The 24,204-nt window shown below is 43.3% G+C and overlaps 2 protein-coding genes across 7 annotated transcripts in view; both read right to left on the reverse strand.

The window, feature by feature from the left end:
• Positions 1 to 403: 403 nt before the first annotated feature.
• On the reverse strand, positions 404 to 16,541 carry TRIM59 (tripartite motif containing 59). 6 transcript variants are annotated; one of them, XM_056358688.1, is made up of 3 exons: positions 8,459 to 8,633; positions 7,504 to 7,608; positions 404 to 3,274 (listed from the first exon to the last, which is right to left on the reverse strand). In XM_056358688.1, exon 3 carries the CDS (start codon positions 3,269 to 3,271, stop codon positions 2,051 to 2,053), a length of 1,221 nt encoding a protein of 406 aa, XP_056214663.1. In that variant the 5' UTR covers positions 3,272 to 3,274; positions 7,504 to 7,608; positions 8,459 to 8,633; the 3' UTR covers positions 404 to 2,050. The 6 variants fall into 6 exon arrangements, with proteins under 6 accessions (XP_056214663.1, XP_056214662.1, XP_056214661.1 ...); XM_056358687.1 differs by lacking the exons at positions 7,504 to 7,608; positions 8,459 to 8,633 and adding an exon at positions 14,918 to 16,541; XM_056358686.1 differs by lacking the exon at positions 7,504 to 7,608 and having other exon boundaries at positions 8,459 to 8,630.
• A 148-nt stretch (positions 16,542 to 16,689) lies between these two features.
• KPNA4 (karyopherin subunit alpha 4) overlaps positions 16,690 to 24,204 on the reverse strand; it is a 28,861-nt gene continuing 21,346 nt past the window's right edge. Inside the window, exons 13-17 of the mRNA XM_056358685.1 lie at positions 23,565 to 23,669; positions 21,840 to 21,911; positions 20,968 to 21,130; positions 19,724 to 19,818; positions 16,690 to 18,603 (exon numbers count right to left, since the gene is read on the reverse strand). Of these exons, the coding sequence (XP_056214660.1) occupies positions 18,505 to 18,603; positions 19,724 to 19,818; positions 20,968 to 21,130; positions 21,840 to 21,911; positions 23,565 to 23,669 (534 nt within the window). The 3' untranslated portion in view covers positions 16,690 to 18,504. The remainder of the gene's footprint in view (positions 18,604 to 19,723; positions 19,819 to 20,967; positions 21,131 to 21,839; positions 21,912 to 23,564; positions 23,670 to 24,204) is intronic.

Below are 24,204 nucleotides of genomic sequence, written 5' to 3' on the forward strand. Positions count from 1 at the left end.
AAGCGGGGCTGGGGCAGCTTGGCTGGGGCAGGAGGCAGATGAGATGCCGCTTACAGCGCTTCCCAGAGCCTGCGCCGCGCTCCAGCAGTCACCGCGCTGGCTTCCTCGGGCGCCAGCCTTAGCCACCTCGCTTGCGGGAACACGAGTAAAGCAGGCCTGTGGCGGGCGAGGTGAAAGGCTGAAATCCACAGCAACCCAGCTCAGGATGTGCTGCTTCAAAGCGGCTTCCAAAAGGTCACGCTGCAACAACAAAAACCAACAATAAAATGGGGAAGAAAACAAAGCAGCCAGGCAGAGCACTGCCGAACAGCCCCATTCCTGCTCCGGCTCCTCTGGGGCTGGCAGGGGCGAGGATCGGAGGGAAGGTTCTGTGCAGTAAGGAAAGCAAGGTGCCAGCCAATCCTACTGTAAGAATACATTTTATTTGTATGCAAATTTATTAAAATATAAATTACATTATAAGTACAAGTACTAAATGTTTCCATGAACAGTAAAGGCATTTTATAAATTGTAGTTGTCTTGAAAAATAAAACCGCATTATAAACTCTCTTAAGTTTTTAAAAGTCAGGAAAATAAAAGACAAGAAGGTGAGTCAAAAGAGAAGCCTTACACGGTAGTGGACAGCCACTTAGCACCAGGTTTCGAGACTCACACGCCAAGCTGACAGCCTTCTAGCAGGGCTTAAGACAAAAACAAATTCCTGATTTTATTGGGGAATTACTGCAATGGCATTTACACAGTCTCAAGCTACACTGAAAGACCATTTCCACACCTGCCTGGTGGTATTGGTGGGCCTTGCCTTTGAAATATTCAGAAAACTTGGGTACGAATTACAGAAACGGGTCCTAACTCCCTGGGCATGGCACAGCCGCGCCGCTGCCGAGCCGCAGGGAAGGGAGCCTCGGCGCGGTCTTTTATCGATACAGCGATATTAGGTTATTGGTACCGCCATTAGGATCTTTAGGCTCAAGGAATGTATGGGCGTTGCGTCCCGGGACTGACCTTGCTCGAGCTGCAGCCTGGCAGCAGCTGGTGTTCGCTGGACCCCAGCGGTGTCTGCCGGCAGCGAGAGGCAAGCGGGGGTGGGCACAGGGGCTCGCACCCCCCCAGCCCGGGCCCGGCCTCGAAGTCCAGCGCTACTTAAACAACTCCGATTACTCAACCTGACAGAGCAGCCGAGGAACGCGGCCATGCTGAAATACACTGTTATTTCTATCAAGTCAAATACAATTAGACATGGCAAATACATACTTGGGATTATTTTTTTTTTTATAAAATCATTAGCAAACTGTAAGATCATCTGTGTTCTGCTGTGGTAACTGCAACATTTCAAGGCCGTCCCAGTACTTACTGTAATTAGCCTGTAATAACTGAAGGCCAAAATTGGCTTTCGTGGGAGATTTCGCTCCCGAGCACAGCTTGGACTGGAGCATCTCGTATCAGAAGCAGCGAACAGCGTTAGTGGCCGTTTGGCTGCAGAATACACGACGAAACCATGTCCTCCGCTAGCCACCCTGAACAGAGTGAAACCCAGAGCCGTGACTACACGCTTCAAAAAACAAGGCGTATCAGTATAAAAACCACAAAAGAGGAGTTTTTATACACACCAGAGCTAGCGACTGACCCATCCCAGTCTAGCCAGTTTGCAGCCTGAGGTGTTTTTTTAACCTTTAGCGTTCTAGTGCTTTTATTAAAAAGCAATTTAAAGTTACATTACCCAAAAAGAAAGATAAAAGGTGTTCAAGGACAGTTTACAACCAGGACTCCAGATTAGGATGTGGATGCTTATTACAGCTCGCTTATGGATACGCACTTTCTCACTAGCTCCCAGTTTAAACCAACACATACCAACCTACCATGGGTTTGAGCGGAAGAGGAAGCCTTTTTTGTTGCAAACCTGCTAGCTAAGAGTTAGCTAGAAGGTAATCTCTACAATACAAAAAAAGGAAGGATACGGGAACAGAAAGGAAAAGTGTAGAGTTTAACAATCCAGCTTTTAAGTAGAAATTAAAAATCCTGTGGATTCCTACGCTTTTAATCACTGAAATAATCAAAGAGAAACAATTCTGCCTAAAAACTCCATCAGTGAATTACATGTATGGCACAGCACATCCACTGTATTCTGCAAATGGGCACTGAAATCTTGATAAATGAGCAGCCAGAATTCTGAGATACAAGCAGAAGTAGCTTCCATTACAACTGATGACAGCGGTTTGTAAAACGAAAGCACAGTTACCGCCGTTACAAAAAGCAGCAGGACTGCTAAAGGATTTACAGCCTGAAGGAGTTTTTTAGACACTCTTCCTTCCTTCCCACCGCCTTTGCTGCGTAACTTCCTTTTTGGAATCAGTTTTATTTTTGGAGTGAGGGTCTTGTTGATCTGACTGAGCTCGACTGTAGACCACACATCCCTCAAGAGATGCCCCATCCTTGGATAAATCTCCATAGGTTTAACATCCGGCAGTTGCTTCTGTTTCAAAGCTTTTATACGTTGATGCATATCATTCACCTTTTCAAGAAAAATAAGCGGGGACTCTTCTTTTTTAATAGCTGTATGCAGCCACATTAACTCGAGCTGTTCTTCCCTTATTTTTTTCAAGTTCTCAATGACCGGCTCGTATTCTTCCACAATGCGTGCGTTGATCTCATCCAGTGCAGTCAGCAGAGCTTGTTTTTTGTGCTCCAAGGTATCGCTAAGTTTCTTAAAATACTGCACTACTATTTTTTTATCATCCTGGACAACGCTTTCACACTGGGACTTCTGTTCTTTCAGCTTTTCTATAAGCAAACACACATCAGTCCAGTGTTTATCGGTTAGCTGCTCGAGAAGTTTTCCGCAAGTCTCCTTTTCTTTTATGTAAGCACTCTGAAGGTCATCTATCGGGTGACCGTTGTGCTTCCCTATCGTAAGGCAATGCCCACACACCAGCTTTCGATCCAAGAGACAGTAAACGTTCAGCGGCTGCCGGCAGTGTTCGCTGCAGGTCGCAACGTCAGAGCGATCTTCCTGCTGGTATTTCTCAATAATAGCTTTCAAGGCAAAGTTGACAGGCAACGACTCGGTACCACCGGCAGGGATTTCAACGACACTCCTGCAGTTGGGACACTTCAGAGGAACTCTCAGGGCTCTCCAAATGGCCAAGTTGCTCGACAGCTGGATAACACCTTCCAGACAATTCCTACAAAACGTGTGGGAACAGGGCAGAACACGTGGATCTTCAAATATGCTGTAGCAAATGGAACACGTTAATTCTTCCTCAAAGTGATGCATCTCCTACAAAAGAAAAGCAAAACAAAACAACAACAAAAAAACCCCGGTTTAATCTCTTTTTACAATCAACTCATTTAAAATAATTGGTTAATCTAAGCGCCTCAACATGTGATTTAATGACCAGTAACTTAACCTACACTGGCACTTAATTGCCAAGGGGGAGGGGGGGAAAGGACAAAAAAAAAAAAAAAATGAAGGAAAGTGAGCAATGGCTCAAAAGATTTCAGCAAATTCTGATCTGTGCTTAGTACCGAAGTGACTAGACAGTGTTCACCCATATCCAACTTCTGCCTTAAAAAGCTCAGAAAAGCTCTCTGCTACTAGAGGTTTTTTTACAGTGGGAAACAGTAGAAAAGAGTGACAAAAGTTAGAATGAAAGTTTCTAAATAACCTAAGAATTATGAGTAACATGAAAATAGAACAATAAGTACAGAAACTTTTTATGCTCCCTTAACTTTTTTCAAATGTTACTTTTGCAATGTAAGTAGTCATTAGAGTCTGAAGCAGTGAAATTTACTAAAAATTACCTTTAGCTTCTGGCACAAACAGAAGTCTAACTCAGCGGCCCTTAAATACAATACCACTAAGAGTAATTAAACTCATGGTCCTATTCCTGGGTTACTTAAAGCACAAAACTAAAAACCTAACTTTCATTTTCCATCTTTTGTAATGTTGCCTTGTTTTGCTTTGCCAGCTTAGTGAAATCACACTGTAAAGTCACAAATAGCAATAACTCTAATGCCAGTTTTCATAATAAATCATAATTCTGTTTTGCATTCTGTTAAAAATGGGGAAATTAGTACGAACTTTCCTTATCTGTGTGTCACATTCTCCTGTCCCCTTCACCAGTTTTACTCGACCCTGTAGACTTTGCTATGCTACAAAAAGAAATTGTCCAAGCTTTTATGTCAAAGACTCTCGATTCAGGTTCTAACTCTAAATGTGAAAACAGCGACATGCAGCTGGGGTAACGCAGCTGCACAAAGTGCTCCTGACCCTTTGTTTGATTCAGTCGGGAAGGTAACTACCTACGAGATTTATTTAGGGAGGGTATTTTACTTTATTCAGATGTGCCCTCTTAATCTTTTTAATGCAGTAGTATCTTTTTGCATTGATCTATCAACATTTCTCACTGACACCGAGATTACCAAAGTTTAAGTGAATCTACTTAAAAGGAACCGAACTATTAATTACACTCTCCTTTGAAAACAAAACCTTAAATCGCTTTTGGAATCGTGACAACTGCTACGGATTAAATTCAACACTAACTAACAAACATTTTACAATAATTAAGCAGCACTGTTACTGCAACAGGCACAGAGTAACGTGAGGGAAGTCAGAAGCTAAATACTCAGACCCCGGTTCTTCGAGAGTTAAATCAGCTCCGAACAGAGAAACTACTCCGATCATACAGAAATAAGCGTGGCTTATCTTGCTTTATTGAGAGAGTCTGGTACACCCAAAAGTGAAAGTGTTCAGCTCTGCATGTCTGATCAGACTCTTTTGCTTTGTAAATCCAGACTGAATATTAATACTAATACGACTAATAACAATAATAAATCTAACAGCCATCATCACCTAAAACATCCAGTTCAATTCAGGGAAGTATTTGTACATTTTTCAATATAAAGTTAAACTTACTCAAAACACATTTAGAAGCTTTGGGGGGGGGGAAAAAAAAAAAAAAGAAAAAAAAAAAAGAAAAAAAAAAAAAAGAAAGAAATCTATCCAGCACACTCCAGGTCATTTTTCAGCTAATTAATACAAAATGTTGGTTCACATATTTCCACTTTTTAAAGAGAACCTGACAACAGTTGGACGAAAATCTACTAGAGAAACATCATTTTTAAAAACTACCCTTTAAAAGAAGAATGATAGTATGTTAGCATTTCTAACTAGCTAGTGTATTCTCTTAGTTAAAGAGAATTAATATCAACTGCTAGAGACGTTTAGCAGAAGACATTCAGGACACTTTAACACTAAATCTACTTCTGTGCTGCACTGCTCTTACTAAGCAGCATGAGGTATTTCTCTCTTTACTGGGAAACCACATACATTTACTTTCTAGCTTTTCCAATCGGCCACCGTGGCAACGCTAAGTTCTTTAGGTCTATACGTTAATAATTTCACATTTTTAAGTGATGCTCCAGACACCGAAACTAAAGAAATGTGTCAATAATGAAGGGAAGCTGAACAACAAATCTACTTCATTGTCTAGATCAATTAATTTTTGAGAATTAATTCCCAGAGAAAATATATTTTAAAGTTTTATATATATATATATATATATATATATATATATTATGAATCTTAGGAATGTCACTTCCACTTAAAAAAATAATCAGGTTTTGCTCATTGTTAGAAAGGAAAGAATCCTTAGTAGGTTCTCTCATTTATTATTTTCTCCTATTTATATGGAATGAATATAATTTTTGTTAAAAATGTCTTATCTTTAAAATCACTAACTTCTTCTAAATCTAGGGCTGTAGTTCTCTTCAAAGAAACTGTTATAGGAGGGAAATATTCTTTGTAAAGAACACACCTAGCTTATTTGAGCTACACACAGAACAAGATAAATTTAACCTTCAAAAACATTGTTTTAACTACAAAGTAGTTGCTTGCTACCATAAAAACAAAGGAGCAAATTTAGCAATTTTTCCTTAGCTCTATCACAAATCACCTCAAACTAAGCGGTGCCCCGCCAGCAAAGCGGGGTGCCTCGCCACCAGCTGCGCAGGTTCGAGCAGCAGCCAGCCAGCCCCGAGGCCGTTTCATAACCCTCGCCGCCAGCCAGAGGGACTGAAATTCCCATTTCCACAGAAACACAGCGCTCTGTTTCCCAGGCAACTACAAAATTTGAAGAGTGACAGCAGTTGCCTGCTAGCATGCAGCTCTGGAAAGCCAGGCGGGCAGTGCCAGGGTAGGAGCTTCTGCTCCCAGCTCCCCGCACGGCCAAGGGTGCGTGGGGCACCCCGCTCCAGCCCCCCAACCTCCCAGCACCTCACAAGATATGACCCTTGTTAGGTTTTATTATTATTATTCATCAATTTCAAAACAGTATTTGAAATGCTAACATTGATGTTTGCTATAGGCACCCTGTGGGTTTTTTTTTATTTGTTCTAGACAACTACTGCAGAGTTGTACCAGGCAAGCAGCAAAAGGTAGAAATCCTGAACCTCACCCTGCACTAGCAGCAGCACGAACAAAATAGAAATAAATCAGGAACAGAAATAAATCCGTAGATGGCTATCAGAAACAGAGAAACTGGGAACTCCAACCAAAAAAGACCGAGAAGACCCAACGTCACCAAGTTAAGCAAAGAGAAAAAAAGTTTTCCGGGTGGGGGAAGTAGCAGGAAGCTGGCAAATGCTTTCCTGCATAGAGCAGATATTTTTCCTTAAATGTTCCAAACAACTGCAGCAGCAAGTATGTGTGTGCCCGTGTGTATACATATTTGTTCTAAGAGTCACTCAGCATAAGTAAATTACAAACTAGAAGGTATTTTAAAAATTCAAAAGCATAATTGCACCAGTAACTGGGTGAGTTTCAGAAATCTTCCAGCAATAGAAGGCCTACTAATTAGCTATGATTTTATCCTCTTCTAATTAGCAATGCTGTAGACAAGGTGAAAACATGCGATACAGCCCACCTGTATTACAGTTTATCTGCCAAAGCTTGCAGTCAGGCAGATCAGAGTGAGGTGGCGGATCCCTGGTAACACCGCGCTCCTCACCTAGCGAGCAGGACACCGCTTATGCAGCTCATCATGCAAGACATTGTTTAGAAACAGTTATATCTGCAGTACAGCGTATATCAGCATTTAGGTAAATACCCAACTGCTTTATAGAACAAGCCAGCTGTAACAAAGCCAATACCCCCCCATTCCACTCTGGAGAATTTTAAAAGATGGATTTGGCATTTGCTAACAGTTGCAACAGCCGATACCCAGAGTTAGAAGGCGCACTGAAGGCAAACCCTCCCTAGGAGTCGGTACTGCCAGGCTCCTGCTCCTCCTCCACGCCACTGTCAGGAAAAACAACATCTGCTCTCTCCTAAAGGACACTGTAACGCTCAGCTTGACTTTCGCTACTGTACTGAGCTACGACCACGTCAGAAATGCCGCCTCCCCATCCCACAGCGGTCCATGAAGCCCTCCTGTACCACTATCGTAGAAGCTCAAGTTTACGTTGTGCAAAAATAAGAGATTAAATGACGTCGTGGGCAGTGTTCACCTTAGTGGCAAAGGATGACAGAACTGTTTAAAGGCAAAACAGAAGGCCGAGGTGCAGCTCTGGTATTTGCTGGTGCATCAAAAGGAACGGAGCCTGCCAGGTTTGCTGGTCATAACAGGCCAGGGAGCAGAAATCACAAACAACAGCTAACGAACCTTAAACCTCTCCACTGCAGCCCACTTCAGCTGCGCTGCTTCTGCTCCACGCCACGGATATCCCACGGCCAAGTCACCGCCATCCTCGGCCAGCCACGTTCTGCCCCGGCCCCAGTTCCGAGCACGGCCGTGACACAGCTGCCCCGGGTTCTAACACCGGTTTGGGGGGGAGGTTTATGCCCCGAAAGGAGACGCGCGCCGCGGAGAAGCCCGTCCGGTTTCCCCATCAAGCCGACCCCGCGGCTCCCTTCCGTAGGTGCCTCCGCCGGCCCCTGGCCGCCCGGCCGCCTGCAGCCACCCGCGTTCCCAGGCCCCAGACGCACCGTCCCTCGGGTGCTCCCCGTCCCCGACCTCCGCAGCCCTGTCACAGCCCCTGCCCTGGAGCATCACCGCCCGGCAGCGGGGCTAGCAGGGAGGTCGCACCTCTACCTGCCGAGTCCCTGCAGTCCCCCCGCCGGCGCCCACCCAAGCCCCCGGCTCGCCGGGGCCCGCCAAGGGTCCGCAGCAGCGGGGTGCAACACCGGGGCGCTGTGCCCAGGGGCCGAGATGGCGGCGGCACCCCCAGGGCGGCCGGGGCACCCCCAGGGCGGCCGGGGCGCCCCCAGGGCGGCCGGGGCACCCCCAGGGCGGCCGGGGCAGCCGGGACCCCAGCGCGCCCCAGCCGGGAGGAAGGAGGCGCGGCAGCCGCACCGCCGGCCGGGCGGTTCCCCCTCAGGAGGCCGCTCCCCGCGGGTCCCGCCCGGCCCGGGGCGCTCCGCGGGGGCGCAGCCGCAGCCCGGGCAGCCCCGCGAGGTTCTTACCGGTGCGCTGCGCCCGCGGCCCCGGCAGAGCCGCCCGCGCTACCGACAGCGACCGCCGCCTTCCAACCGCCGGCCCGCGGCCCAGCCGCGCATGCGCGGGCGCCCAACGGCCGCGCCGTTTGAAAGTCAACGGCCACTGGGGCGGGCGGCGGCGCGGCCCCGGGGCGCGGAGGGGGCCCCGCCGGGCACCGAGCCGGTTCCCCGGGGCGGGGCAGGCCCGGGCCAGGCGCTCACCGGGAGCACCGAGTCACCGCCCCGCGCCCCCGCACCGAACGGCGGCCGCAGCTCGAGGAGAAACTCGCCCCGAAGCGGGAAACCACGGGGCAGAAGAACCTCCGACAGCGGCCCCGGGGCGCAGGAACGGGCGCTCTGCCAGCCGCTGCTCCGACACCGAAGGACTACACGTGCGCGGTGACGGCCAGCTGCAGCCGAGGCATCCGCCGAGGCATCCGCGCTGGGTTTGCCCGGCCAGCGTTTGGTGCCGGGCGCGGAGGTGCCCGAAGCTGCCCCGTGCCCGGTGGAGCCCGTGCCAGCCGGTGCCACCGGGCCCAGCGCTGGCCGGGGCCCAGCCCGGCCGCCACCGCGGCAGCGCGTCGAGAGGGGAAAAAAAATGCACCTGTGCCAGCGGGGGGTGAGGGGACGTGGCGGCAGCAGCGCTGAGGCAGCGCAGGCGGCGGGGGGGCTCCAGGCACGGAGCAGAGATGCCCCCCCGGCCTGATGCAGCCCCCGGCCAGGCAGGCTGTGCCCCAGCCCGGGGGGAGCACACCCCCCGCAGCCGGGGCAGGAGCCCACAGGGGGCTGCGACCCACGGGCGGGAGCTGCACCAGTGCCGCTCCTGGCAGGGCCTGTGGCCCGTGGGGAGAGGAGCCCGGGCTGGGGACCCACGGGGACCCACGCTGGGGCAGGCTGTGCCCAAGGGGCACCCCCGGGGGGGACCCACGCTGGGGCAGGACAGAGCGGCAGCAGAAAGGCGCTGCTGGCGGGGAGCAGGGAGAGAAACTGGGAATTAAGGCCAGGAAACAGGGAAGATGTTTTTAATATTCAGTAATAAACTAACTTCCCCAAGGCAAGCCTGCTGTGCCTGTGACAGTAATCGCAGAGTGATCTCCCTGCCCTTGGCCTGACCCGCGAGCCTCGCGCTGGCTTTTCTCTCCCCTCAGAGCAGTAAGAGCAGCTTCGGTGGGCACACGGTGCTCAGCCAAGGTCAACCCACCAGAGCATGTTTCCCTACTTTGGCTACTGAAGACAGCCGAGATATTTTACATTAAGCAATACTGCTACTGCTATACATTAAAACTGGGCAATTACAATTAACACAGAGCTTACCTTCCTCTTGCCAAGCAAACACCAAGACTGCAGGAGAAAGCAAGCAGACTAGGGCTACGGTTCCTGACTGTTTTACCAACATCTGCCAACACTGGTAAATCTCAAGACTGTATCAGTTAAAGTACCGATAAAGTATCAGTTGTGTAGAATTCTCTCAGATTCCAGATTATTCTATACTTATTTACAGTTAACTTTACAGTTTTAGTGTACTTTATTCTCAGACATTGTTTATAGTGAAACTGAAAGAAATTAATTTAATTTTGTAACATAAATCATAATAAATCATTCAAAAATTACTTAAATCTGTATTAAAACTGGTATTTAGGGGACCCCATACAACTATCTGGGAAACACTGGAATTACGTTTTGAATAATGAAAACCCTCCTGCTCTAACAAATTAACAGTCACAGCTCAGCTGAGAGGCACCGAGTTTACCCCACTAGCTGTAACTGGTGTTTTTTATGCGAAGCTGTTACAATCACACCAGCCTTACACTACCTTGCCATGTCAGTTACATCACTTCAGATTTTGGTTTAGCCACCTGCCGTGCAGCAACACCCCCCTGCCCCACAGACACGCGAGATGGCACTGCCAACTGCACGGCTGCCGCTCCCCAAGGCAAGGAGAGGGGGGACCACCCAGGATGTGCCTCCCTCCTCCAGGGAAAACTGAACCCCAGAGAGGGGAACATCTGTCCTTCAAGCCAGAAGCAGCTGAACCCCAAGCCAAGGCAGGCATCGACTTCATCCACAAAGAAACTGACCTCCAAAGAGAGGTGGTCTGTCTCCCAAGCAAGCAGATACAAACGTCACAGAGCCTCCTTACCATACAGAATACAGCTGACTCCAAGTGGAAGAGGGATATTCCTTCAAAACAGTAAAGACGACATGAAAAAGAAGTTTCCCATGAATAAAGGAAAAGGCTGACACAGGGAAGAGCTCTTCCCAGAGACACCGACTACATTCATCGCCTTGGGCACCTATCCAGACACCACACAGCAAGAGATTTATCCACAAAACCTTATGAATTAGAAAGTTTCTGTAAAATTCTTATTTTGCCGTAAAAGGGACTTTAAGATGTTGAAAAACAAATCCTTCCTTAAAAGACATGGTTTGAAGAAAGATTAGGTCCTTCCTGAACTGAGAACAGAACTTGGATGTCTTCAGAGAAGGTAACGTCATTTCCAGAAGAGATGCAGTAATAAAGTGAGGAACAAAAGTTAAGTCCAAATACTTGCTTAATTCTAGAATTAGAGATAATTTAATTCTAAAATTAATTCTAAAATCATAGATATGGGTCTTTAAATAAGCAACTTCAGTTTAGGTTTGTGGAACCTGAAATGGCAAAGAATAAAACAGCACGGACTTCTTCCTCTGGCTTTATTTCCACATGCCGGGGCAACTCTGCATGTTGGTAACGTTACAGCAGGATTGAGAGTGTATTTTGTATATCTGCTTTGCAAATACACAGTCCAAACACGGTGCGCTTCTTTCTCAAGCACAATGATGCTTCATTATATATTCCATTTGACTGTTCCATGTGTCCCACAGCAGAAAATCTGCTAACAGCATTCCTTTAGTTTATTCACATCCCCGAACTACTCCCAAGAACAGATCAGAGGACAGGAGAAGACTGTAGGTGCAAGGTATGTTTTTCTTCTTGTTCTACTCTGAATGAGATAAAATACAAGCAACGCGGAGCTAGTGCTAGTTATTTTTGTAGTTTGCTACCTAAGTAATCAGTACATCTTACAATTGTTAGTTTTATAGAGTTTGGGGTATACTGGGGAAATTCCCCCCCTTACTTTCCTACCCTACAGTTTCATCCTTTCACGCCAGAAGACTGCCTTATTAGGTCATCAGGTTTAAAAAGTTGCTTGCTTCTTAAAAACCAGTAAATCATGACCTTACTCTTAATTACAGGTGGACAGATCCCTGCCAATTGTGCTCATCCTGCCTGCTGATGGTACCAGAGACCAGAGTCCTACATAATCTCGTTTCCGCAGATTGTTTTGTTAGTGCACTACCTTCCTCTTCCCCTGCCTCCACTTCTAACCCAGGCAGCAGCTTCACGCTTCGGCCAGCCTGCCTGTCACAGCAGCGGCCTCACCTACCTGCCTTGTGCGGAAGCAGCCTCATGGGCTCGAAGAACTAGCTGAAAACTAACCCAGAAAATAACTTGTTTTTCAGAGAACAGGTCCATTGGCTGGAGGATTACACCACAAAACGGGTCATTATACCAGATGGGCCATCACTAAACCACCTGCTGTGGCTATGTCAAGACAAGGAGGATATGTCATAAAAAGTCAGAGATGAACAGAATGCATGCACTCCCTGACAGATCAGCAACCTACTTTTTATTGCAGAGATGTCATCTCAAATGTTTTATTTACTATCTGAACAAGAAAAAGTAATATTAAGACAGATAGACAAATCTTCACATCCAGGAGTTTACTCTGCCCTTATGCCCCTGTTTGCAGAAGCGGCTGCAACCACATGGATGATCTATTGTTAGCATTCCGTTAACTGCATCACATGGCAAAAAAAAAAAATTTGCAAATGAATTTTTGGGAATAAGCATTTTCTAGAAGCATTCTGCATCTGGCAGGAATTGCAGTGGACGAGACAATGGGCCAGTGTTAGCTCTGCACAGCTGCAGCGTACTAATGCCAGAGCCATGCCAAAAACATTAGCCTAAGAGACAGCCCCCTTCTAACTGCATCCGTAGGGCCTGCTGCAGTAATAACCTGCCAAAAGATGTTTCTGCAATTTAAGTGAAGTACACAAAAATCCTAACGCACACTTTGTTTTGAAGATGCATAGCCAGTGCAGAACAGGGATCCCACAAGTCTACTAACATTAAACAGACAGCAACATAGGTATCATTTGTATCTCAGTACAAATGAAGTAAGTGGGAACACACTTCAGCAGTTCATCCCATCAAAAAAAATAATCTGGATTTCTATATTTATACAATTCTAGAAAGCTTAGAAAGCCATCACATGGGAAAACACACAGAAACTCACAGCAGCTAAAAAATGAAAGTGCCATATAGCCGAGGTAAATGTGTAAGCAGGTCAAGGTTTGTAACTGAACGTGTCGTTAGAGCAAGTGATAGAGTTAGTGTAAATACATCATTTTAGGCGAGGAAAGCCTTCTTCAGGGCCACAATACAACCAACCTGCAAACTCGATCTTTGGTTCCACCACAAAAGTCTAATTGCTTGCTGCATACTTCTGGTTCATTATAAATACCTTGTCAAAGTAGTAGAAAAAGGAACATGAACTGTGACATGTAAGCAAAGAGGTCCAAATCTGTGACAGATTCCAAACAGCTTAAATGAGAGGTGGGTTGTGCATATAGTTAAGAAAGAAAAAAACTGAAATCTTGTAAGGGAAGTAACAGTAGGATAGAGCAAGATTTTACTGTCACAGTATTGCACAGGCAGGAGTTCTACCCATGACAGCCATGCACAGAACTTCACTGGTTGCACAGACACCCTCTTAACAAAAACCTCTGAGGCTGACCAAGCACTCAAGATTTTTGCCTGAATTTCAACGCTGAACCAGTTGCTAGAGTTACGGGTTCCTCTTCTCATGGTAATGTAATTGAGAACGGTGTTTTTCAGACTATGCGTTTGTAGCTGTCCATGGTATCGGACACCCCCCTCCCGCCCTACCCCAAGCTCATGAAGATCTAAACGTGTTAAGGAAAGATGCTTCTCCAGCTCATCAGTACTCTTTAATCTTTGTGGTGTTAAGACAGGAACGTATTGATACTTCATCCCAGGATCTATACTAACTACACTGCAACAACAGAGAAGACCACCTAGAAAACCACCGTGCCTGCAGAGCCCAAGTGGCACAGGCACTCAACATGGGAGTCGATATTGGCCATTTCTGGGCTACATGCACTTTACATGCACAGAATATTAAAAAAAAAAATGTTACAATCCTTTCCCCTCTACTACCCCACTCAACACACAAGGAAAAAAGCTACAGAAGCAACAAGGGAGCTTTTGACAATAATTTACAATACAAATAACTGACGTTCAGAGTAAGAGCATACAGTGTTTTATGCCCAGTTTATTTTAATATGCTTAGAAGATTTAAGAATTCAAGAGGAACGAACACTGAATCTAAAAATTTCAATTCTACAAATGATCAGCTTGAAACCATGATCTGGTACAGCCAATAAAAAGTCTGACTACTGACCATGTGCCTTTCCACCAAACTACAAAACTTCTGTAATGCATTTACCGATAGCTGGCATTTAATGTTTCCCACACATTTGTCATTTTCTAGTACTACTAGCTTTCAGTATTGTTTTATAGAAATTTACAAGTATATCAAAGGTATTTATGTATGACAGTTTTAATGATGGCTTGAAGAAAACTGTTTTCCTCAGCGCTGGAGCACACCAACCCAGCAAGACACAGGACCCCCACTTCAAGGTATTTACAAGCGAAAGTGGAAATGTCTTTACGGAAATGAGGTTTCCAGTCACTTTTCTGTAGGGATTGAAGCAATATTAACTTTTTCAATGAATTGTGTGTGCCTTCTGAGTTTCACCCTGGCAGTAGCTAAAACTTACTATTAGTAAGAGTTTGTAAACTTTACGCATTTTCTGCTACTAAGTTTCCTTTCATAAAGTCTATTTGATCCAGATGCAGGCCTTCTGTAATTGTTTCCAGCCTTGTGACCAGTGTTCCTGCCAGTAATTTGGTGACATGCAGAGTTGAAGAAACATTTATAGTTAAAAGTGGCAAAGAGTCTACAAGTATTAATATGGAGACATTCTTAGTTATAAAGCAGCAACAGTAACTCAGTAATTTATGCAACACATTGTATGATAGGAGTTAAAAAATACAGAGATTTCCTCACTTGCAAGCAGGAAGGCACCCCCCTTCCCAGCACATCCACTGTTTTCCTTAGGCCTCTGAAGCGGCGTAAAAGCAGAGTCCTGGTTACACAGAAATCATCAGCTTCTCTCACTCAGGGCTGGCTGTTGCCTTAGCCAGCACTTCATTTCACTTGAAAACCTGTCTAGTTGCTTGTTATTTTAACACACGCTCCAGAAATTAAGTCAGACTAGCCTGTTCCACCACCAAAACAGCAGAAGTAGACAACTTACTGGGAGTGCTTGTGATCCATCAGAAGATGCACCATCCTGTGAAGAATGATGAAAGGTATGTCTCTGCTCAAGGCTCCACGCATCCAGCAAATGGCTCTCCTGCGCTGAAACGCCTCACGCAACCAGGGCCCGTTTCCACTTCCAATAGTGGGAGAGAAAGAAACAGGGTCAACCTCTCTCAAGCTATCCCTTTCCATTCAGCCTACTATTCCTCTCTCCAAGGAACTACACGCATCCTAGCTAAGTCGGCTAGTCCGACACCAAGATCCTAGCAATGCTGCTCCTTGGAATAAAAATCCTGCCTGAAAAGCTTACAGTACGGATTAACTTCCATCCTTTCAATAGTTTACAGGTCTTTTTCTAGGTATCTGCTACCCTAAGTTCAGCCGAAAAGCTTATTTTTCTACTTCAAAGTACTGAAAGAGTAGATTAACATACAACCTCACCTCCACATCTTTGGTTATTTTTATTAGAATTGAACAACAGTGACCAGTGAGTTACCATCTGCATGGTTACAGACAGTCTAAATATCACAGAGCAGCATTCTGCTACTGAACAGCTTGAGAAGTACACTCAGTGTCACAGCTTCAACGTTGGAAGGCAAACGGCCCAGTTGCTTCTGTTGATGACATAATCCCACTGCTCAATCAAGTCAGAGGCTAAAATATATTCATCTTCACATGTAGCAGAAAATTGGTCTGTGACCCACTGCAGCAACGCACGGCTGTACCCCTGAGTAACTGCCTTCTTACTTTCTGCAGTCTTAGTAAAAGTAACCCTATTTCTTGTTTGTAGCCCAAGCCTCCCAATCGACTCCCCTCTCCCCGACAACGTAATTCATTACATTACCTCAAACTGCAGCTTTGGGGGAGCAGGGAAAGGCATTGGGACTGGCTTCAGCTTTGCTCCTGAAGAACTCTGAATATTGCCACCCTGTGGTTGCTGAAATGTTTAAGCTTTCCAGATCTTGGTAAACTAACAGAATAGTGACAGGATCTGCTGTGAAGCAGGTGAAAATAATTTTCCACTTAAACAACAAACACCAAAACCCAAACCCAACAAAACATCACCACTGACCTTGTAAGAAAGTACAGGCTACAGCAAGAACCACACTGGCTGAAGTAATTACCTGTACCTACATCACACCAGGGAAAGTGCCAACAAAAATATATAGGCATTTACCGGCAGTAAATGTAAACCTTGCCATAGTGGTTTGTTGTTTTGTTTTGGAAACACAAAAGTTGCTACAAACATCTGTTATTTTCTTAACCCTAACAACAAAGGGTTCTAGTGGTTTGGGGTTTTTTCCCTATTGTTTTGGAAACATAAAAGTTGCTACAAACATCTGTTGTCTTCTTAACCCTAACAAGAAAGGATTCTAACAACAAAGCAATTTTCTACAGTACATGCTTCACAAAGATAGGTTAGTGTGAAGGCAGGAATTATTTTACTTATAGCACTGCAACTTCCTTAAAGACATCAGTTTACGCATTTTACCTCCTCTAAGGATTCCCTACATTTTACATGAAAACAGCCCTAATTTATTTAGCGAATACATAGTATGTAATTAAGTAAATTAGTTATTACTTAGTATTTATACCAAAACAGTTGTTCACCTCAAGCCTACATAACATACCACACACCACACTGACGTTTGGCAGGTAAAAAAGCCTCAAGATCCAGAAATGTCAATGTAACTTTCATCAAATGACCTTCTGCGCCTTTTGATGAAAACTGGAGCATAGATTAAAGACACACTGAATACAACACTGTTGCAAGTTTTAATGTTTATTTCCCCAAGACAGCCTAGCCTGCACTCTACTTGGATAAATTTCACAAGCTAGTTTCCGCTGCTTCTAGTTTTAAACTTTAACCATGTTTCTGATGACAAGGAATGCTGCAAAAATACTCTAGTCCAACAAAGAGTTATGATCACAAAATAATCTTTATCCATTCTACAGTGTTTCAGAATTACCAGTTGATTTTAAAACACAAGGTAGATATAGATGCTAATGGTGGCTAATCTGGTATGTTTTATTATAGCAAACTGTTGTTCATGCAACACTTGTGCTCAAAGGGGAAGGCACAGCATTTCCTACAATGAGCCACCTTATAAAGAGTTCATTTTGTACAAATTTGTAACTTCACCTTTAATTTAGTGTGCAGAACCTCAAAACTGAGGCATTACTCCAATTATAAAAACACTTGCATCCTTTTTGTGCAAGTTTTAAAAATACAAAGTTTTCTCTCTAAAGTGGCTCAAAATAGATTGTTCATGGCTGCCTACATCTAAGATAAAAAGAGTCTAAAACAATTGGATTAGGCATATTAAAGGTGTTCAAACCATGACTTGATTTGTACATCTATTCACACCTCTTTTTCGGTCTTTATTCGGCAGTACATATGCACCAAATTTCATTTTTAGAAGTTTCCATATCATTTTCATAGAAAACAAAGTTTGAAAACAAGTAACATTGAAACACAGCACGGTATTCTACCACAACGGAAACATTTGGTTACAGGACTCAACAAAATCTAAAAATGAACTATGCTGTAGATTACCACATGCAAAGGTCTTCATGTTATCTTTGAAAATGAAAAGGATGAGATTTTATTACCACATTTTACTGCTTTCTACTATTATGGCAACTTGTGTACTGCAACACAGTCTATTTGAAGGGAAATGTATGTTTTATTCATGCAAAAATCTACAAATTAGTTTTGATGATATGGAAAGCTTTTCATAACATCAAACATTCATCTGGTGCAAATGCACAGGGAAGCCTTCCTGAAATTCTGACTTTACAAACAACTAATAAGCCATACAGGAAAGAAATTGAAAATAACTAAAAGAAAAATAAAAGGGAAAAAATAAACCAAAGAAGAAACACAGGCTGCAGGAGTAAACCAGAGTCTGCTGCTAAACCGGTCTTTTGTTTTTGTGTCCAGTGTAAGTTAACACTTATGAACTCATTTTGATGATTTACTAGGTTTATTATCAGCCCCCTGAAGGCGAATCAAGCTTGCATGCGTTCACATACAGCATCACAACCATACTCTCGTACACACGCCACTCCAGGACTAGGAGCCTGCTTCAGGACTGAAGAGCCCCGTATTTGAAACATGAGCCTGGCTCCACAGCATCGAGTCCAGACATTCATTCAATGGTGTCCATTCACACGGTGCTTCATAGCAAGGCCTGGGCTCATTCTCCTTGGACTTATATGGGCATCCTATTCTCTTATGCTTACAAGGCTTGATGATGATAGTACTGCATTTCCCCCCAATTGCTCTAGTAAGTCATTGTTCCTTCTCAGGCACTGAAGATCTTTGACCTGTAGCCCTTTTTCTTTGAACAATCTAAATAAGCATTCAGTGTGAAGTTTTTCATTACATTTTGCCACTCATTCTCACTCGCACCCACTCGCCATCTTGACTTCATTTGGGCTTTTCTGTGATTCCAAATGAAATCTTCACATTTTCTTTCCCGATTTAATGCAGCAGCGGATCCCATGAGCCAAGATTGATGGATCAAACCTTTTTTTTTTATTCAGTGCTGCATTGTACCTAACTTCCAAAATACCACTCTAAAACTGGAACCCTTCTGCTGGTACATTGGCAGATGAATTGAAACCAAATGTTCCGCCTTGTATTGCTTCTGGAACAAGGCTAGGATCTTCATCAATCTGTAACAGAACGAGAACATCGTGAGTAGGAATAGAAAGACCAAAGCCTCACTGAAAAGGAGCCTGACAATCCTAAAGAGCATCTACCTCTCCGCCTAATACACCACCTTGCATCAAGTCTTGCCATTCTTCTCCCCAATTTAGTAAGCACACTCCAGTGATGAAGTGATTTAGGGCACAATGGTTTCACCCGTAATTAGGGGGTAGGCTATATGGCACCCAATACTCTCTCGTTTATGTAGTTTTCACTCCTGGAAAGTATAGTGTCAGCCACATCACCCTTATGGCCAGCTTATAAACAGTCACAGTTCTTAAGGCCAGTATCATTATATCAAGTAAGGATTAAGCCAAAACTGCAGTTTCCACTTAAATACATAGTATAGAGATTACCAAACTGATACTAGATTAAATTCCAAGTCCTGCTGTATATGCAAAATTTGAGTCGCTAAACAATGCTTGTGTTTTATTGTCCATATAAAAGGAAAACTTCAGCACAAAATAAACTTTAATGCAGACAGTAGGGCACAAATGCAACTGAGCTCTACCATTTTTGCAGTAACCTGCTCCCAAGAATTCTTCAACCAAGTGGAAAACCCTCTCACTTCATGATATGGACTGATATGATTGCATTTCTTTTACATGCAATTAACTTTTATAACTTAAAGTGCATACGAATTTAAAACCTTACTTTGATTTGTGTTACATGTTTAAAATGAAAAACAACATTCTTAGTCAGCACATCCTACCTCTGAAACTACTAAAATATTTCAAATAGTTTGCTGCTTTGCTTATGAAGCAGAATTACCAGAGCCAGTACTCAAGTCAGCAGGGAGCTTATCAAATGTGAAATGTCAAGTTTAGTCAGAAGCTGACAGTTAAAAGAACTATTCAAAGCTCAGTATTTTAATCTCTAGAGATGAGGCTTAAATTCAGCATGAGATCTCTAGATACTTCATCATGAAGAATGGTAAGATATGCAGCAGGTTCACATAAGGGCTCATTCTTCACTGAAAAATGAAACAAACCTCACAGAGCAGGCTTTAGAGCTGTTGCCTTTATCTTGAACCATATTTATAAACACAATTAGAAAAGCACGACTGCAGAGCAATTGCGCACTTACATCATCTGAAGAGAAGAACTGATCAATGATCTCATAAGCCAGTTTGTAGATGTCTTCATTTTCATGGTTTTGTAGCTGTTCAATTTTCTCCAGGCCTACAATAAAGACACAAGAAACGTAATGGAGTTAGTTACTAAGTTCAGGCAAAACAGCCTGCTTTCTCCTTAAGGCCTCATCATACAAAAGAATTGAAAACAAATCTAGGAATAGAGTGACTATGAATAAGATGCTGTTAAACTCATTTGACATGCTTAAAGCATAAAAGCTTTTTTAGAGATTTGAGGAAATAAAGAGATTGAAGAATACACACCATGACCAAAAAAAAAAAGTATGAAAGGTCAATTCCAGCAGTGATAGTACTTCCCTTCTCTTCTCGCTATGAGCGGTTAAGCTAATCTGTCGAAACGCGGTGAGGGCCAAGCACTAATATGTTCTCCCTTTCCACAAAAACAACTTTTCAGCACCTGGTGTGATAACCCCAAGCTGTGACATTCCAAATCCACATACTGTTGTGTGGCACACATGCATCAGTTACTGACCCTTAGCTTCATTATATAGCAAATACCTTCAGCACAGTGTAAGTCACTTGCAGACGTGAGTAGAGCATACATATAAATATTTTTCAAGTTCAGACAAGCAGAGATTTACAGCTTTAGGCATGAACACGCCTTTTCTCCCCTCCCAGCCATCACCAATCAATTAAGCTTTCCCCTCTGACTATCCAACTCCGTATCAAAAAAATCCCATAGTTTTTTTACCTGTGCCCAAATTTAATACCACTGCTCTATCATCCTTGAAGAGTGTCAATCAACTTCAATGGCAACCAGTATAGAGAAAGTTTGAAAGCCATTAGGCAATTAGAGCTATCATATTCCTGCAACCATTGCGCACAGAACTTTTTTCCCCAGATTCACCTGGATATGACTTGTGCATGACTAAGGAAGGTAAGCATAACACCCCTATATTAACATAAACTAATTTGTCATGTACACCAGACTGTTATAAAATTAGCATCTAATAAACTTTATTGCCATTATCCAGCTTCTCCACATTTGACTTATCATGAACTTGATCAGTTAGGAAAAGCTGAGTATATTCACCTGGCAGGCATGAACAGGTCACTTTCTTAACAGGTTTGCTTAGAACATCTGTGCCAACACACAATAAAGCCAACAACAGATACACATGGTAGGAAGCCAAACCAACTATTTCTCAAAAAAGTATCAAAATATTAAGCATCATACCTCCACACTCTTCTATAAGATTGGCTATGGTTTCTGCTTCATCTTCAGCCATTTTTAATATATTACTTAGTCCATCCAGAACCACCTGCACAACTTGTGCATCTTTTACTGTCAGCAAATTGCAAAAGGGAGGAATTACATTTTGTTGAATTAAGTATGCCACCTAAGGGGGGGAAAAAAGCAAACAGTTAAACCAGGAACGTGACAGAAGCAAACATTTCACCACAAGCACACATGCAAACAACTTTAATGAAGTCAAAGTTCTCCAAGTTACCCAACCAGGTAAGGAGTATTCTGAGCAATTGCTTTCAGAAATTCTTGTTTTGGAGCATGAACAGGTATAATATGTATTATGTTACAAATTTATTTCAAGTCTAGAACACATAAGTAGTAGATATTGTGAATTTTTCAGTATTAGACATGGTATTTCAACCTCACCTTTGAAGAATGACACCACCACCCCAGCCCTGCCACAAACCTCATATTCTGGGCTTATAAGAAACTGGTATGTTTCTACTAAATGGCTACTATCCTTATAATTATCACACTCTTATCTGCAGGGAGAGAACATAAGAGATGTTGAGTGACCAAGAATCTCCAGAGCCTGAATGAAGCCATTCACAGCTGCTAGGCCACCCTAACTGAGGAGCTTCCATCCAAATCCCCACTGATACTCCCACTCTCAGGTCATTCCAGAAATGACAACTGAAGTTCATGCTTAAATCTCTTGTCAAAAAGGGAAGACAGTTCCTTAACAGCAGAGGAATACAGACATTCATAATCCTGGCACAGAAGTCTGAACCAATCAGCTGATATACTCTCTCAAATGCACCCAAGACAGACAGTGGGCCTTTTCTTAAGGTTTGACTCACTTGGTCTTTTCTTCCACTGATCGTTAAGTTGCTTATTGCCCAAGCAGCTTCTTTCTGAGTACCAAAGTCACCCTAAAAATACAACCATAAGTAGAAAAAATCATTCCAGTTCTTATATTACCAAGTATTCTACTAAAAGCTTGTATTTGTTACAGTCCACTCTGCATGGTATCACCACATCAGTTTTCAGTAAGTAGGGAAAGTAACGAACAGATCCTGTAGATGTTTGTGTTTGAGTCCACTGAGAGTGCTCATCCCTTTCCTGCAACGATGTTTTTAAGAGGAAGGGAAACCTGTCTGCATCAAAGTAAATAAAACCTGCAGTACTCTCACACTCCTTATCAACAGCTGTCACATATTACAGTGAGAGATAAGCAGTTAGTGTCAGTTTTGATAAAGCACTGTACGTGCTATAACTGCGCCTGCCTCTGAAATTAGTCAGCTCAAGTCTGCTTATTAAAGAGAAAGGTCTCCCAACACCTTTCTCAATGATTAATAAATTGGCAGTTAACGGAACTATTTGTGAACAGTTTTATGTTACTTAGGGGAAAAGACAGGTATTTCTTCAGTCTCAACCCCAGCCTCCACACTGAAGCAAGATACTGTATCTTTGTCACAGCTGAACACATTATAAGGTTGGCATTTGTCATCCTTCTGCACTTCATGAAAGAAAATCAAGTAATGAATCAAGCAAGAAGTAGTAAATGTCTGAAAGATAGAAGTGTTGTGCTGATCCTGTTCAAAAACATGCTTTCAGCTACCCTTCTTTCCCACAAAGGAAGTGTGAGAAATCACACTTGGGAGCACAATGTGGTTTGGAAGCTGATTTTTTTTTACAAGACACTAATACCCAACAACTGAAAAGAAATACAGGTATTTTAAGTCACAAGTGATGACTCATCACCACTCCACCTCTAGTACTGAACAAGCAACTAGTGACTTTGTGAAAAAACGTGAGAAAGGCATTCAGAAGTGTCGACTGCTTGATTTTACTACTTAATAAAAAAGGTAATAAAAGCATTAATCTCAACAAGCTTCATCTATTACTGAACAGAAGCACACATCCATACATGCATAGGGTGTTGCTTTTCTACGGGAAAAACTCTGAACAGACGCAAAAGCTACGATTATTTTCTATGGTCACCTGTTCTTTGTTGATGCAGTTTTACTTGTTGAAAAACAAAAAAATAGATGGGACAACTCCAGTCCATGACCTAGTATCACAGACCATCAACTGGAATACTCTCAGACCAGATATATGCAGTAACACAACCAGGTTAATAAATGCCACTGTTGAGCACTTCCTCCTTATGTTTCCAGGTAACAGAGGGCACGGAAGGACAAAGTCCTTAAGCCCTGGCAAAATGCTAGGAATTAATTCAATGCTGTTCCCAACCAGACCTCTTCATGCCACACAGGAGAGCAAAGAATTTTATCCCTTTTGTTCCCTAAGTGAGAAAAATAATTTAAATGAGATCTTGAAGGACCTGAGATTCCCCTGATCTGCTTCCTTTCCCCAATACATCTGGCACTTAACATCTCACAGCACTTCACAGAAGAAGTAACAGCAATGTATTTTATCTTGCAGCATACAAAAAGCGCTCAAGGGCACAGTTTACCCCTGCCCCCCACATTTACAGTATGATGTAAAACATGAAGCAAGGAATTAAATGTCACTTTCCCCAATTAAGGAAACAATCTGTTAAATCCTACTTGTTATCTAACCTTATCTAGAAGATGTATTATCATTGGAACAAGGTTTGCATCTATTACTGCCTGAACTTGCTGCTGATTTCCTGCAGTGATGTTAGATAGGAACCACACCGCTTCCTGCAAAATGAAAGGATGCGAGAACTTATTAATTCAAATAGTCTTCTGCATCATTTATTTCACTACAGCAAGATTTTATACATGCATATTTTTATATCTGCAATCCATACACTAGCAGATCTTAAATACAGTCAAGTATTGTATCACTTTGTACATAGCTACACTCCTAGTAAGTAGACTAGACACACACGCAACAAAGCAGACAGCCTGCACTCCACAAAGCTCTTCAGTCTTTCTTTGTTACCATGTTACAGCCAAATACTCCAAATCCACAGATTAAGAGGAAAAAATATTTGGAGACAAAAAAAAAAAAAGTCACAGGGATACAAACAAGCACTCATAATTGATTCTGTTACTGAAAATGAGCCGTTTTCAGCTGATGGCCCGGTGAGCTCCAAAATGCATTATAGTTCCCAGACAGGTGTAGCAGAAGACAGTATGTTTTTGACCTGCTTCATAATGTTTCTCCTCTTAGTGTCAATCATCAACAAAATGCAACACCTACTACTTAAATGCTTGCTTTTCAAGAATATTA

The sequence above is a fragment of the Falco biarmicus genome, chromosome 13, assembly GCF_023638135.1.
Source record: "Falco biarmicus isolate bFalBia1 chromosome 13, bFalBia1.pri, whole genome shotgun sequence".
NCBI classification, from domain to species: Eukaryota; Metazoa; Chordata; class Aves; order Falconiformes; family Falconidae; genus Falco; species Falco biarmicus.